Source organism: Saccostrea echinata, unplaced genomic scaffold (genome assembly GCF_033153115.1).
Source record: "Saccostrea echinata isolate AGI-Se365-2 ecotype Australia unplaced genomic scaffold, CSIRO_AGI_Sech_v1 ptg000025l, whole genome shotgun sequence".
NCBI classification, from domain to species: Eukaryota; Metazoa; Mollusca; class Bivalvia; order Ostreida; family Ostreidae; genus Saccostrea; species Saccostrea echinata.
This window is the reverse complement of record NW_026889774.1, coordinates 14,059,514-14,076,297: the sequence shown is the minus strand read 5'-3', so window position 1 is coordinate 14,076,297 and position 16,784 is coordinate 14,059,514. Positions and strand designations below refer to the sequence as shown.

Here is a 16,784-nt window from a genome sequence, read left to right as displayed (position 1 = left end):
TTCTGATTTTCTCGTACTTCAATGCACTTTTTGGGCGTGCACCTAATTTTGTCAACATTTCTAGTATTGCACTGTCGTCTACTGACAATGGAACACCGCAAATGGTAGCTTTTAGGGCCTCATCACTGGGGTTTTCAAGACCAGCGGAGTATGGGTTTGTGTCATACACCTCAATGTGAAGGTTTTTGAATTCAAAGCCATCAAGTAAAACAGAATCCCTGTTTTGCTTGTCATTAAAATGTATTCTCCACAAATTTCTGTCAAGCTGAATGCATTTTATCGCGTCTGCACATACGCTGTGGCTGACGGCATCCAGGTCAAAATTGGTTACCCGCTCGTTATCTTCTTTGGGTAGATCACTCTCTTTTAAGTAAACGGGTTTTAGCATTTGTGCCATTTTGTAATAAAAATGAAAACAAACAAATCTGTTCAAAGTTGAACGTATTCACAGGTAAGAATCTATATACACAAAAGATATTCACAATAGCCGATGAATGAGTAGGACTGAGTACGTACTCACTGTTCAGCGCAGATTTAAATTATTCAATTTAATCCATAAATCCAAAAAACACCACAAAAAAACACACAAAAATGCATCCAGATCACACCGAATCCCCTTCTTTCAATAATTCGATTAAATTTTGGATACACAGATTGCAAATAATGCAAATGGTCAAAAATGACTGAGAGCAGTGAAAACACGTCCACTCTGCTCAGTGCCCCGTGACCTTCTTTGAACTTCTGAATAGTTGTAGAACAAAACGTCTTCAGAATTACAAGACCTTTCATGTGATATCAAGAAAAAGGGGCTGACCCCTCAAATTAAGGGCTCAGAAGGGCCATAAGTCTTTTACCTATAACTCTTTAACGTGAAATATTTTGATATTAATTGTTGAAGCAAAAATGTTCATCTTCACAATCTGCAACCATATATTTTAAATTTTTTATCAAATATTACGTAATAATGAGCCATAAGGGACCAGAATGCTTAATCTCTGATGCTTTATATCTCGAAAAGTGGAAACATTTTGAAATGCAATATTGAAAAAAAAGTTGTTTAGAATGATGTTCTCAACAATGTATTTCCTTTTTATTTTCCTAAACAGCCTCTATAAGGACTTAAAGGGACGGCCCCTAAATATTTCAAGTCTACATATCTCAAAAACGAAACGAAACTTTTGAATAGTTGTTGAATCAAAAGTCTTCAGAATTACAAGACCTTTCATGTGATATCAAGAGAAAGGGGCTGACCCCTCAAATTAGGGGCTCAATGGGGCCAAAAGTCTTTCATCTATAACTTTTTAACGTTAAATATTTTGATATAAATTATTGAAGCAAAAATATTCATCTACACACACAGCAACTACGTATCTTAAAGTTTTCTTCAAATATTACGTAATTAGTAGCCATAAGGGGCCAGAATGGTAATTTTTTTATGCCTTATATCTCGAAAAGTGGAAACGTCTTGAAAAGCAATATAGAACAAATGATGTTAAGAATGATGTTCTCAGCAATGTGCATCCTTCTAATTTTTCCTAAACAGCCCCTATCAGGACTTAAAGGGTCGGACCCTAAATATTTCAAGTCTACATATCTCAAAAACGAAACGTAACTTCTGAATAGTTGTTGAACAAAAAGTCTTCAGAACTACAAGGCCTTTCATGTGATATCAAGAGAAAGAGGCTGACCCCTCAATTGAGGGGCTCAGAGGGGCCAAAAGTCTTTCATCTGTAACTCTTTAACAGTAATGTTCATCTTCACGATCTGCTACTATATATATTTTAAGATTTTCATCAAATATTACGTTTTAGGTGCCATAAGAGGGTCCAAAAACCTTTTTATTTATAACTCTTTAATGATCAAAATTTTGTTTAACATTGTACGTTTTGACTATTTATATATTTATAAACGGAAATCTCATTCAAATTCGTATCACATCTTATCAAAAATCGGACGGAAGACCCACTCGTTGCTCGCAACGAGATCGCATCTAGTTGTATTTCTTTTTTCCAAATTGGACACTGTTTAGAAGACGCCATATGGTTTCCTTTGCAGTTTTTACATTTTGGGTTCCCCTATTACAACTGTTTCCGTCATGTTCCTCTTCACCACACCTGAAACAAGCATCAGAGCCTTTACAATTATTTCCATGCCCAAATCGCTGGCACTTAAAACAGCGCAGTGGATTTGGGACAAACATTTCATTTTCATCCGGTATAACCCAACTTTGATGTTTGTTGATCTAAATATATATATTATGTAGAATATAGAAAACAAATATATGACAGAAAAATAACGAATCATAGGGGAATCGAATGCCATCAATGGCTGAAGAAATAATAGATGAAATGTATATTTATTTTCTCCAATCATCAGCAGAAATAAATTAGCTACTTCCGAAGATGTTCTTTCTTGCCGTTTTAGTTCATCAATGCGAGGTACATGGAACAAACTATCCAGGAAGTTTTTTTTTTGGGGGGGGGGGGTATCAGTAGTCTGAAATTATGTGTATATCCGAGGTCTGGTTAAAGTGTAGAAATATTCTACGTCCCCAGTGGCCTATAATCGTTTCTTTGGCTAATGTGAAGTAGAAGACTTCGCATGAGGCTTTTAGAACTGAATATCCCCCCACCCAGGTGTGTTGAGGGGGGCTCTCCCGAGAATTACACAATCTTATATGATACAAAATAAAGTGAATTTGCTATGTTATGATTTTTCTTGTCTTAGTACCACAAGAACAAACAGTTAATAGCAATTTTGATTTTTTTTCTGCACACTTGAAGACATCTATAATTATCATTTGACCAGTTATTTAAAAAATAAATTTATTTTTCTTTACTATGCTATTAATCTTAAGTAGCCATAAATTTTAACCCCGCATAGCTGAACCCTTTTACAGTGCTTAGTAAATCATGGAAAAGATTCTTTTTAGGCTATATACACAAATATGATAGAATGTATACTTCGGCTTGTGCGTGTAATACAGTTTATATTTGTGTGATAGAATTACAATTCATAGTCCGTTGTCCAGCTAAGGACTTCGCTGCTGTTGATTTTTTTTTAAATAGTCTGATATTGCTTTATAATAATATTTCAATGTCACTATAAATGACTTAACAGTATCCGAATTCGGATAAGCAACTGTATAAAATGCAGGTTGCTAAGAATACTTTTTTGGAATTGGGTGGACAAAATTTGAAAATCTTTTTTCCCCTTTAAAAAATGTTTTTATATTTTAAAAAAAAGGATTTACAGGCTACAACCTTTTTGCCTATATGGAATATACGCCACTGGCCCCTATTGTGGTGAAGGAAAACTCAATGATACTTACTTCCTTTATAGACCCTGTTTGTTTATACATGAAACATTTCAAAGAGTATATTTTCTTTTTTCAGAGATAAGTTTCATCAACTGCTTAACTATATTATCTCTTGTTTGATACTCGGGTATTATATATTTGACTACATACAGGTTTTTGTTGCGGTGAATGGACGAACTGGAGATTTACTATGGAAGTTTGAGAATGAAAACGTGAGAAACCGAATCATGAATCTGTATACTGCTCACATTATTGACGATTTAAACGGGGATTCTGTAGTAGACATACTGGCAATTCACGGCGGTGATCCTCTAAGTAAACCAGGTATGTCTTTTGATAGAGAAAATAAAAGTCATATAGATGTATATGTTGATCAACATAATTCATTATGTGCCCCAAAAAAAACAGCCTTACTTTTGAACAAGAACTTGAAATTCAAACTGGTATTTATTAGCACATTTACAAACTTGAAATTTCAACTGACATTTATTAAAGACTTCATTTTATCTTTTTCTTACACATCATACAGCTCCGTTTCATTGGTAGCTAAGCCATTGCTGTCTCCCTGTTTTCATAATGAGGACTACATTTTACGCGAAAGTATAAATCATTAATAATTTATTTTTTTACCAACTAAACTAGCTTAAGTTTATACATTAAAAATATATATCAATTTTCTTCCTTCATTTCTAAACTTTAAAGTTTAGCAGACTTCAGCAGATGTATTGATATATTTTCTAGATAGATACATGTAAAAAAAAAAAAAAAAAAAAAAAAAAAAAAGAGAGAGAGAAAAAGAAAAAAAAAACTGATCAGAAATCAGATGTTCCCCAAATTGCTCACATCTTCCCCTTTTGGTACTCTATTCCATTGCTTAGTTATGCAAAATTCTGCATTATATATATATATATATATATATATATATATATATATATATATATATATATATATATATATATATATCCCCGGGTTGGAGCGGAAGTGGGTATCCTTGAAAAACTGAATTTCTTTGTGCTTTCTACGTTAATATTTTTTCCACTTAGGAGACGTCTCTATATGAGTGAAATTTTCTCAAATGGGACGTAAACAACATACAATCAATCAATCTTCACTTAGGGAAGTTATGTTATTTTAAGAGTTGTCGTAAAATGTGCTTTACAAATAAAATCAATTCATTACAATGTGTATCGGTAACGATCCTCTAATAAAACTAATGTTCAAATAACTGTATCTCACTTCCATTCTCGTCGCCCGCGTGGCGCAGTGTTTAGAGCGTCTGCTCTAGAGTCGCGGAGTAAGGAGTTGATCCTTACGTCGCGGGTTCGAATCCCACTGTGGGACGTGGAGGCCGGTCCTTCGGATGAGACCGTATAAACCGAGGTCCCGTGTCGCAGTAGGTGCTGGAACGAAAAAGATCCCTCACTGCTTAATGGCCGTAAGTGCCGAATTTAGGACAAAATTTGCAGCTCTCCACCGGCAAGTGGTGGCGTCTCCATACGAGTGAAAAATTCTCGAGAGGGACGTTAAACAACAAACGAACAAAAACACTTCTATTCTCAATGACCGCGTAGTGTAGGACAGCGCCGCGAGAATTCCATCGGCATCGAAAGCAAGTTTTATGACGCCTAGATGGCCGAGCGGTCTAGCGCGCTATTATTGTACTGCTAGGAGACAGATTCCGTAGGTCGAGAATTCAACCCCGGGTTGAGACGGAAGTGGGTATCCTTGTAAAAGTGAATTTCTTTGTGCTTTCTATATTAATATATCTTCACTTAGGGCTGAGGTTTTCTGATAATAATAAGCATAACACATTGGTTCCAGAAACAAGTATGCGTATAAGTTGGGCAATAAAAAATCCACAAAAGCAGCATACAGAAATCAACTTTTACTCAGATTTTTTCGAGGGACTTTCAGCATATGCTCTTCAAATATTCCTGAAATATTTACATTTTTTTAATGTTTCAAGAAGTTTTTTTATCATGGTATCGATGTCAATTTTCTATATTTTCAGCGGTTCTGCGATAACTAAATAGTTTCCTCATTTATAATATCAGGATGTATTCAACTAGGAAAAGATAGATCATACTTTCTCATCTCTCCTTCTTGAATAAATAAACCAATCAACAACCTGCTTTTGCATGCGCTCTGGGACACTCTAAAGATTTTTTTTTTTTGGACAGGTAGTCAACATCGCCTATCTGGTCGAATAATCTTCTTCTGTGGGAAATCAGGAAAGGTCCTCAGCTGGTCAGGGGTGCCTGATGAAAAAGAATCTTACTACTCACCACAAGTCCTTACTAGAACAGACGGGACAAAACTTGTTATGTTCGGGACAGGAGGGGAGACACATGGAGGGGGTCTTTGGATAATCAAAATTAATGATTTGTTCTATCACCGGTTAGAAAAAGTAAAAATGATGAAGAAAATTGTTTTCGAACTTCAATTAAAATATGGATATATATATATATATATATATATATATATATATATATATATATATATATATATATATATATATATATATATATATATATATATAAGCACTAAAAACCAACAACACTGTATTTCCTAAGTGTTGGATCTACTAAGTAGCTAGATACAAGGTCAAGGATGGAAATTTATATAAAGCACTAAAAATGACCAACGACACGAACAATAAAAATTGTCAAATTTTCGGGACGACCTGTCCTATATATATATATATATATGTGTGTGTGTGTGTGTGTGTGTAAGAGTCCAAAGTCCGATGGTGACGCCAAAGTCCGATGGTCTCGCCAAACCCCGATGATCTGCGCCAAACCCCGATGGTTTGATGTCGGTACGGACGCCAAAGTCCGATGGTCACGCCAAAGTAGGATGGCTCTTTTCATATGAGACGCGCTGCGCTAAAGTGCGATGGTCTGACACGCCAAAGTCATCCGATGGTACCAAGAAACAATCAAGGTTTATGACGTCACAATATTCCGACGTCAATCCTTGACGCCGTTGTCCTGCATTCAAAAGCCATCAGTTCGGTATTCGTCCTCGCATACAATTTTACTGATTTTGCTTATTTCTTGCACCCACAAGAGATATTAGGGTTAGTCCTCGCACACAACTCGACTGACTTGAGTTAGTCCTTGCTTCGCAACAACCCGAGAGATTTAGGGTTTGTGACGCCAAAGTCCGATGGTCTCGCCAAACCCCGATGGTTTGATGTCGGTACGGACGCCAAAGTCCGATGGTCACGCCAAAGTCCGATGGTTCGTTTCCTATGAGACGCGCTGCGCTAAGTGCGATGGTCTGACACGCCAAAGTCCGATGGTGCCAAGAAACAATCACGTTTATGACGTCGCAATATTCCGACGTCAATCCTTGACGCCGTTGTTCTGCATTCAAAAGCCATCAGTTCAGTATTCGTCCTCGCATACAATTTTACTGATTTTGCTTATTTCTTGCACCCACAAGAGATATTAGGGTTAATCCTCGCACACCACTCGACTGATTAGGGTTAGTCTTTGCTTCGCACCAACCCAAGAGATTAAGGGTTTGTCCTCGCACACTAGTCGAGTGATTAGGGTTAGTCTCGCACCCACCCAAGATATCTAGGTTATAGTTGTTACACACTTTTCAAGCGATTAGGGTTAGTTTCGCACCTATCCGAGAGATTAGTTTTCGCATAATGATATTTATTTATACTTATTTAAGACCTTGGCATGGCGCGGCATTGCAGTTTGGCGCAGTAGTACTATGACGTCACAAACGTCAATTGTTTTTCCGCACCATCGGACTTTGGCGTGTCAAACCATCGGGTTTTGGCGTGACCATCGGACTTTGGAGTTCTATCGCACTTTGGAGTCCTACATGTATATATTTATTTACAAGTCCCCTACCGGTAAAACCGGAGGGGACTATAGGTTTCCTCTGAGTCTGTCCGTCCGTCTGTCTGTCCGTGTGTCCCTCTGTCTTTCTGTCAGTCTGTCCCACTTGATTTTCCGCACTTTTTTTCTAAACGCTTGCAGATATTGAGCTGATTTTTGGTATGTGAGTGTATCTTGATATGAGTTACAGATCAAGTTTGAGTTTTGTTCCGCTTCGATGATTTTTGACGGAATTACGACCTTTTCAATTTTTCAGGGTTTTCCCCAACTTTTTTCTAAATGCTTGCAGATATTTTTCTGATTTTTGGTATGTGACTTTACCTTGATGAGTTATAGATCAAGTTTGCATTGATTTTTGACGGAATATGGCATTTTCAATTTTTAATGGGAACCAGATTACACTTGCCGGTAGGGGACTAGTATTGTTAATGCAATACTCTCAGAATGCTTGTTTGTTTATTAGGGATGGCAATTTGTAACCGGTTAACCGTTTACTCGGTCGGAACAATGGTAATCGTTTTGAAAACGTGTAATCGGTTAGTCGGGAAAAAAATGAAATATGTGTAGATTTGAACGCAATTTCTTGAAAAAAATTATATTAAAAATTGTACAAATAAAAAATTCTGAAATGGTATATATATATATATATATATATATATATATATATATATATATATATATATATATATATATATATATATACCCCTTGGTTCTGGGGGGAAATCCTATATCCTTTCATGCATTAAACTTTTGTGGCATTAGTTATATTCTAGCAATTGTGTACTTTATATATAGGCATTAAATCATAAACTCTCCTAAAATATTAAAACAGGATCATATATAGATCCTCGGTTAAAATGATGAAAACGCCAATTTACGATTTCACCCAATGTTCACGCCAATACTGTACATAGCATTTTCCAGTTTCAGGTTTGCTGTCTTCTTATACATATTATAATATTAATTAATTGACTACTGTAAAAGTATACATATAAAAACTTACCTATAGTGGTTTTGTTGTTGATATCAAAAACGCCCTATGAGTTGCGTTTTCCAGTGGTCACTTTTGATGGAAAGGCACTGGGAACTGACACACTGAATATATAAAAAAAACTTCCCAGGCCACATATCTTCTCACCAACATTGACAAGTGAAGGGGATGGATGCACTTGTCGCTGAACATTTGGTCTGCTAAATGTTTTATTTCAATTATGCGCCGCCCGTCTTTCCACGAAATTTCGCCTTCTGTTTCGACACACAACTCCGACGGCACTATGTCTACTATCGTCTGGAGCGGATCATCTGCCTCTTCTTGTTTGTAATACGAATGTTCTGGGCGCCCGGTTTTTCGCAAATCAGTATTAACATTGTTGAAATATTTTAAGCTCTTTGATTTACCTTTCTTGACAAATTTCCCATTTAATCTATGACATTGTGCTGCAGCCTTTTCGTCCGCGATATATATCGCGCTCATGCGCGTGGCTTATTCCGGAAATGGTTACCGTAAACAATTTTATTTTATGACGCCTTGCAATCTCTTCCTTAAAGTGATTTGATAATCTTCATTCTTTTGGGAAATCACTTCATTGGCGTCGCCGGTATGATTTCTGACGGTCTTTTATGACCGCTGCGGTGCCTAGGGGACACTGTGCGGTTTGGCCACATGTAATTGACAATATTCTTAATTTATTTTTAAATGAATGAAATAAGGAATTATTAGTGAAAATTGTCAGAAATCCGTGATTTTAAATATGTCTTTATGTGAATTGATTTTTCTGTTGAGCTTTGATGGTTTTGTGTACTAGGGCAGTAGGTCAACCCAAACTTTAATTTGTTGTCAGTTAAGTGCTGAAAAGGAGTTAAGAGTGAAAAGCAATGGTCATTTGGTTGATGTATGGAGAGTCCCGAGCTCATGAGTGGCATGGGTGTCCTGGGATTTGGAGAGGGGCAATGTAGCTAGGCCATGTGGTTTGCCAGGGGCCCATGGGCAGGATGTTAATGGCTGTGGTGGATCTCAACCTGACAGGTTGGACCAACTTTTTGGGTTGTTGACTCCGTTTAGACCACCAGTATTTAGTACCCCAGGCATTAGGGAGGGTGAGAACAGTACTGTAGTTGCGGAAGTAGATATATGTCCCTCACTCTTCGGAGTAGTGATAGGCCTGTAATAAATACAACCACTACCATGGGGACAACCGGGGTGAACAGTGCCGGAGTCTGGGGGCTGTACCAAGCAATGATGAGGTCATGGCCAGGTTGGTAGAGGTTAAAACGCAAATAAACGCTCAATTGACCCAAATACTGATGAGAATGTCAGATTCAGCTGGTGGTTGCCACTCCCTGGAATCTAGTTTTAGGGAGGATAGCTGGAACACTGCAATGAGCAGGCACAATATTATAACCCCCTTGAGTAGTCCCAGGTCAGGTGTCCCCACTTATTAGACAAGTGTACCCAGCAACACTCAGGTTACATGTACCAGTAGCAGTGTAGTTTTCTCACTAGGAGGTCAATTGCAATCTGAGCAGGGGAATTAAAAGTGTCGGGTTTCCTTTTCAAGTGGGTATGGCAGTAACCCAGTGGTAGTTTCTCCCAGTGAAAGTGTTAGTCAGGTGAGTTGGGTTAGCCATGCCTTGAGCATTAAGAAAGTCAAGACACAGTCACACAACAGTAAGGGGGCAGTGTCCTTGACTGAGCCTTTATATGGTGTTGAAGGTTCACCACTTCCGTGTAAGTCAGATTACTCTATGTCTCAGGAGGCATATGCACATACAAGTAGGGGATACCACGGGACTCAGAGCCGCATATGCACATACAAGTAGGGGATACCACGGGACTCAGAGCCACTCATGTTCTGCCTCGGGACAGATGTATCGTAGGCATCAGACAGGAATTGAGGCTGTGCCAGTTGTCATTTGGGGAGTCCAGCTGTGGAATTGAGGCCAAAGGAGAGTAATGTCTTATTTGGTAGAGAAAATGCTTCTCTAGGAACCCCTGGAAGACTCTTTGGATCATCTCATAATGAATCGTTAAGGTTTTGGCGTAATATCCCAGCAGAGGCTAAGAGTCTAAAATACACTGGAAGCTTAGAGTGGGGTTTGTTCTATGCTAAGTTTAGGACATTGGCTAGGTATTATGGGTGGAACGATGATGACAGTCTGTTAGGTCTTAGCATCTCAGTAGAGGGGCCTGCACTTATATTTTCACCTTCTCTCCTCGCGTGGTGAGGATATGACTTTTAGCTAAATAGCATCCCGAATTGAACAACGATTTAAGAAGGGCACACTGCAAGTTTCCTCACATGTTGAGTTTAACTCCATGACCCAGAAGACCGAGGAGAGTTTAGAGCAGTGGAGTGATCGACACATGGAGACAGCGCAACAGGCTCTAGGGGCGAAAGTTCCGGGACAAGTGCTCCAAGAGCAGGCAGTCCTGCGGTTCGCGATGGGCTGTCAGGATGCACTGCCGGTTGGAGACTGATAGACAGTCCTCCTGTAAATTTAGATGAAGCTGTTCGGCGTGTTAAGATCTATCAGCTAAGCCACCAAACCCTTATCCCTCAGCATAGAGGGGTGCGCTCTGTCTTGTTAGACAGTCAGTTGTGAGGTGCGGAGCGGTCAAGGTCTCCCCAAACCAGCTCCACATAGGACTACCTATGAAACCTGTAGCCGCAAGAACTCGCCGAAGTCAAAGCTAAGTTCTTATGATAAGTCGTTACGTAGTAATGAGCAAAAGACCTCTCAAGGCAAGCATGTGGGTTCCTTTCCCAGGCCACGTAAGCGTCGACGACGGTGTGGTTTATGCTTCAAATGCCATCGGCCTGGGAGTGCCCAGACCGATTCAGGTCTGTGTCTTCAGCTCCTTCTTTTGAAGGGTGACCATGGCGGTAGGCGCTCTGGGTTCTTGTATTAACAAGAGCACCGCTAAGCGGAGCATCCCCTCGCGCCAGGAACTTCACCGGTAATGGCAATGTCTCAATACAAGAGAAAATTCTCCAGAGGGACGTTAAACAAGATACAATTATCTAGGCCTAGTAATCAAGGGTACCCAGTATTACTCTATAAAGATTAAAATAAGGTAAAGAAATTAAAATGTATTGCAACACTAATTAGATTTTAACAAAAGTCAAGGTTGATATCGTCGGGGGGGGGGGGGGGGAGGTTGGGTCATAACAAGCATACGTGATTGGGCAGTTTCCCTTATTCCTAGCAGAAACATATCACGTATGCTCTAAATTTCATTAATTTACTTACCTAAGTAAACCTCACAGTAGCATGCAATATGCATCAAATCTGAAAATACCAATGGAAGTAATATTTTTGTAGTGAAAAATGACAATATACCCGTGTTGAGATGTCAATGAAACTTGTGAAACTTTATATTTATAGCTTTCAAGAATTACGTGCCCCTCAAGATTAAATTCCACAGGCCCCTATTGTAAACACACACGTGTGGTAATTTGGTATTGAAACCGCGACGTCCATCAGATTATTTTAGTATTCAGTGACAGAGATGACACTTTTATTTCATACAAACTTTCTCAAGATACGCACAATAATATTACAATACGCAAATACAAAGTAGAACTTGCCGAAGCGGCTCTATCGAAACGACCCAAATTTTAACCTGGACAAGGTATGGTAACGGCCGAATCTGGCCCCTTATTTGATGTAAAAATCAGAACACAGTTAAAATTGTGATAGTCTGTAATTAAGAACTTAAAATGAAGCTTGTTTTAAAATCAGGACTAATTTTGATTCAAAGCTTACACAGAGGCCACAAGAGGGTGCAGAAGTAGGACATTTTCCTGAATTTCCTCAATTCTGGTGGAATTTTGTCAAATTTCAGATACTTTACACTTCGGGAAAATTAGAGCACAAGCTTGCCTATCTGAGATTTTTATACATAAGATGCATCTGATACTAGTGTGTGAAATATATAAATTTGGTAGATAAGCAAGCTTGTGCTCTATGTTTTCTGAAACAAAATGTGCTGTAAAATAGATGAAAATTTGCATAAAAATGAGAAAATTCGGAAATAGACATATTTTCTGACCTTCTTGTGACCTCTGTGTATCCAATAACTTAAAACCAATACTCATTTTGTGGCAGGGGTAACAACAGGATTCTATTTAGAAAACTGTTGCATCATTCTAAAACAAACCCCAAACCAGGGGCCAGAAAGGGGTCTTAGCCTATCTTGTCCTTTACCGGAAGTGAGTATTGTCAACTCGTACATAAAATTGCAGGGTTTGAAGGTAGTAAAAACGCGATATTTTAAGAACTATTTCATCGATTAACTTGAAAATGAACAAGGTTCGTTCTTTTACATTGCCACATAAGTATGTGAAGCTGAAAGATGATAGTGCAAAGGTTTTCTTTAAATCTTGCCCACAAGCTGTAACGGACACACTAACACACACATACGCACAGTAGCGATGCTATATCCCCTCCGCAACTAGTTGCGCGAGGGGATAACAAGGGTACTGCAAAGCGTATCACCCCCTCGCAAAGAGCAGATCTATAAATCAAGGGAACATTCTACATCGATCCCGATGCAGATTACGTCACTTCCGTTTCGCACAGGACAAACTAAAACACACACGAGCGCGTTACTTTATCTCCTCCGATTCCGTTCCGAGCTCGAGGGGATAATAAAATTTAGAAATGCTGTAAATGAAATTCAAAAATATTTTGTCTGACTACCTCTCAAATGAGGGATGGGGTTGGGGGTTAAATGCCTATAATTATGCTCTGTAAAGCTACAGGTTAGCTTAAAATATATTTTTCATGCAGTGTATATAGTCGTGACCGTTTGACACCACTTCCGCGGTTGTGATTAGATGTTTTATTCCATCTTTTCCTCATTTTCATTCTTAGTGAGTTTAATATGAGGATCAATATAAACACTTGCAATTTTGTAAAGTTTTCTTAATACACACACAGGAATATTAAAACTCATTAAGAAAATTTTTCATCATATACATCGCACAAGTACCGGTACTGTATTTCATCAAATAATTCACATGCCATAATTAATGAATGCAGGGTAGAAGATTAAAATAATAATAAAGAGATCATGATCAAAAAGAGTAGAAATACAAGACTCTTATCATCCAAATATTTCTTGATGATGTTGTTCATAAATGATATTTTGCAGAAAATTAAAATATTTTCTTAATCATTGCCAGCATTTAAATATTTAATTTGTCCTAACAAATAATTATTTCGTCCGAACAAATTTATGATTCGTCCTAACAAGTATTTAATTCGTCCGAACGAATTTCTAATTATAATTTGTCCGAACAAATATCCAATTCGTCCGAACGAATTTCTAATTTGTCCGAACAAATATCCAATTTGTCCAAACGAATTTCTAATTTGTAATTTGTCCGAACAAATATCCATTTCGTCCGAACGAATTTCTAATTTGTCCGAACGAATTTCTAATTTGTCCGAACAAATATCTAATTTGTCCAAACGAATTTCTAATTTGTCCGAACGAATTTCTTTTTCGTACGAACAAGTATCTAATTCATCCGAACAAATTCAATTTTTTTGGCCCTCCAGCGGCGCTGTATAGATGTAAGATATGTCAAATCACGGAAATGTCATAAAATGATAAAAGTTCTTATGGTTAATGTGATGCTTGTACACCTTTAATCTGGAATCAATACAGACATATAAATGCATGTACTTTTATTATTCGTAAACCGTTTCCATAACGTATACTATGTAAAATTTTATTGTAGGCAATTTGTATTTTCTCTGACAATGAAAAGGGTGTGATGACACCGCCTGTTTTACTTGACGTCAATGGAGATGGTGAGGAAGAAATCATCATGTCTATGTTCAATTCCATTGTAACAGCATTTGATGGAAAAACTTTCTCTCAGCTTTGGAATTTTTCCTTTCCATCTTCTGAATCCTACAAGTAAGAAAAAAAGTTGTAATTTAAGTTTCCATGGATTCTTGTCCTATGGCTGCTTTTTTAGTTGATGTTTCATGACTAATAGGGTGAGTTCAGTATGCATCGGACATCCTCCTACAATGTACTTCAGGAAGTCCTAGCGATATCGCTCCCGATCGATTATTATCAAAGAGGAGCTTGACATGTAGTATGGGATAAGACTATAAATTTATGATACAATTGTATGCTATTTATTGAGAAAATATCATTAAAATGATTTTTTAAACGAGTGTGAATTCATGGACCGGACAATATTCAACATGCATCGGACAAACGGTATTTTAAACCGGAAAATGTCAAACCTTCATCTCGGTGCATTTAAACTAGTAAAATGAAACTATTTTTATCTTTTATTAAAATCAACTCTGGTTTAACTGACGATATCGACCCACAATTAGTTGCATATGGTAAATTCACCGGACGAGTTAAAAAACTTTAAGTAGTTCGAAGCAAGGGATGTGTCCGAGGCTTTTTAACTCACCCGGTGAGTTTACCTTACATTGGAAACCCTCGTACTTGAACAAGTTCTAGCGATATCGCTACCGACCGAATATAATTGAACGGAGCTTTTTTGAATTATGAATTTGTAACACAGATTAATGATATTTATTTAGTTTGTTTGTTGTTTAACGACCCTCTTGAGAATTTTTCACTCATATGGAAACGCCACCACTTACCAGTGAAGAGCTGCAAATTAGACCTATATATACTCGGCACTTAGGGCCATTGAGTAGTGAGGGATCTTTTTGTGCCAGCACCTACTCGACACGGGGCCTCAGTTTATATAGTCTTATCCGAAGTATCGGTCTCCACGTTCCGCAGTGAAATTCGAACCCGGGACGTAATGCCTGCGACTTGGCGGTATATAGGCATAGCATAATAAAATATAATATTTTAGGACAAAAACTCATGCGGTTTTTATATATAAAAAAAAAATCCCGTCACTCAGGTGTCCTTTTGCTGTCTATAGGTATCTGTGGTGAACACATATAACTTCTCCGAAACCTCTGAACCAATATCAAACAACAATATCAAAAGCCAGTGTTCCAGCTAGGGAGAAATGGAGGGGCGCAGCGCCCCGCCCTCAGATCAGTGCGCCCCTCTGCCCCCACAGGCGCTCCTGTGTCCTCTGTTTGTGTCAAGTATTATTCTGACTGTCCTTTTCCCTCATTAGAATAATTAATGTGTTCCAAAGCAAATTACCCAAGGACAATCAGCAATTCACACCTGCTGCAATGGACGATTACGCTATGAAACGCATTGCGGTACCTCTGTACACTGCATGCATGTACAGGTGCCCACCTTCAATTTCAGGTGATTCGGTAATTACTCTGATCACTTGACAGTCTGAATAGGGGTTAAAAACTGAAATACTTTGAGAATGTCCAAGCTATCCGTTTTAATATAAAATCTTATAGCGTTCTAAAAATAAATCACGAAGTGAAAGTAGCATTAACATTGACCTTCAATTCTATTTATAAATTGTTGACTTTTTTCCTGAAAAAATGAAGGAATTTTAAATTAAATGGCACAGAAACAAGTAAAAATATTCAATTATTTTCTCCTTAATTATGATTTTTGACACTCTGGAAGGTATTATGAAAGGTTACAGATAATATTGTAACTGCATGTGTTCCATTTCCTTGCAGAAGTTTTAATCTAAATTTAATTAATTAGTTATCTGCCACTAACATGACCATATATGATAAATAAAGCAAAATGGATATTGTTTTAAATTGTAAGTTTAAAACTAATATTTTACTTATGACCTACAAATACTGTATCTATTTTATACAATCTGCCAAAAACAGACTCGATTAATACATGTAGATCTACATGTACTGCCATAATGTGAGACACCAGCTAGTTTATATGAATTATGGTGCTATTATTGAAAAATAGGAAATTAGAATAGAAAATGATTGAAAAAGAGGGGGGAAAAGTAACATTTACGTTAGTTTATTTTTTTTTAAAATTCTTTTATAATATATGTTTACTTATTAGCTATAGATTAGTGTACATGTTTTTATAGAACTTTCAAATCAATAAGATTAAATAAGTTAATAATATTTGAAGGAGATCATTATTATAAGGGTGAAGTAGGCTAAATGAGATACGCTTATGTAACAAAAGCTTGCGACAAACGGTAAGTTGCGAAAAAGTGCTCTTCTTTTGCACCCCTCCATTTTCACATCCTACAACTGTAGCTGGAACACTGAAAGCGAACAAAAATAACTTTAAAACTTCTTGGTTAAAATCTTCTTTTCTTCTGGATATCAAGCAGCCAAACTTTTGGCATGAATTTAATAGAGCCCTGTAAAGTTAAAAAAAAATTCGAGTCAATCGGAGTAAGCATTATTACATCATATACTTGTATCATTACAATTATGTTTTGTGAAGTCCCGTCCTGTTGCAAGAAGCCTCCGTTTTTTACTAGATTTGCGTCAAAATGTTTTTTGTTGTCCCTGAGATAATGAAAATAAATATAAAAGTTAGTAGCATGCATTCATGTTAAGTCTAAGAATTATCTTTTATTTGTAGTACACCAGCTCCTGGCTTTTACAACAGCGATGATACACCGGATTTTTTGGTAAAATTTGCCCATGGACCAGGTTTTCCGGTCTATTATTACTCAGAG

The 16,784-nt window shown here is 37.4% G+C and overlaps 1 protein-coding gene across 1 annotated transcript in view; it reads left to right on the top strand.

Annotated features, from left to right (window-relative positions):
* LOC133192057 (uncharacterized) overlaps positions 1 to 16,784 on the top strand; it is a 119,299-nt gene that overhangs the window by 42,579 nt on the left and 59,936 nt on the right. Inside the window, exons 2-5 of the mRNA XM_061327896.1 lie at positions 3,472 to 3,643; positions 5,500 to 5,726; positions 13,929 to 14,110; positions 16,688 to 16,784. Of these exons, the coding sequence (XP_061183880.1) occupies positions 3,472 to 3,643; positions 5,500 to 5,726; positions 13,929 to 14,110; positions 16,688 to 16,784 (678 nt within the window). The remainder of the gene's footprint in view (positions 1 to 3,471; positions 3,644 to 5,499; positions 5,727 to 13,928; positions 14,111 to 16,687) is intronic.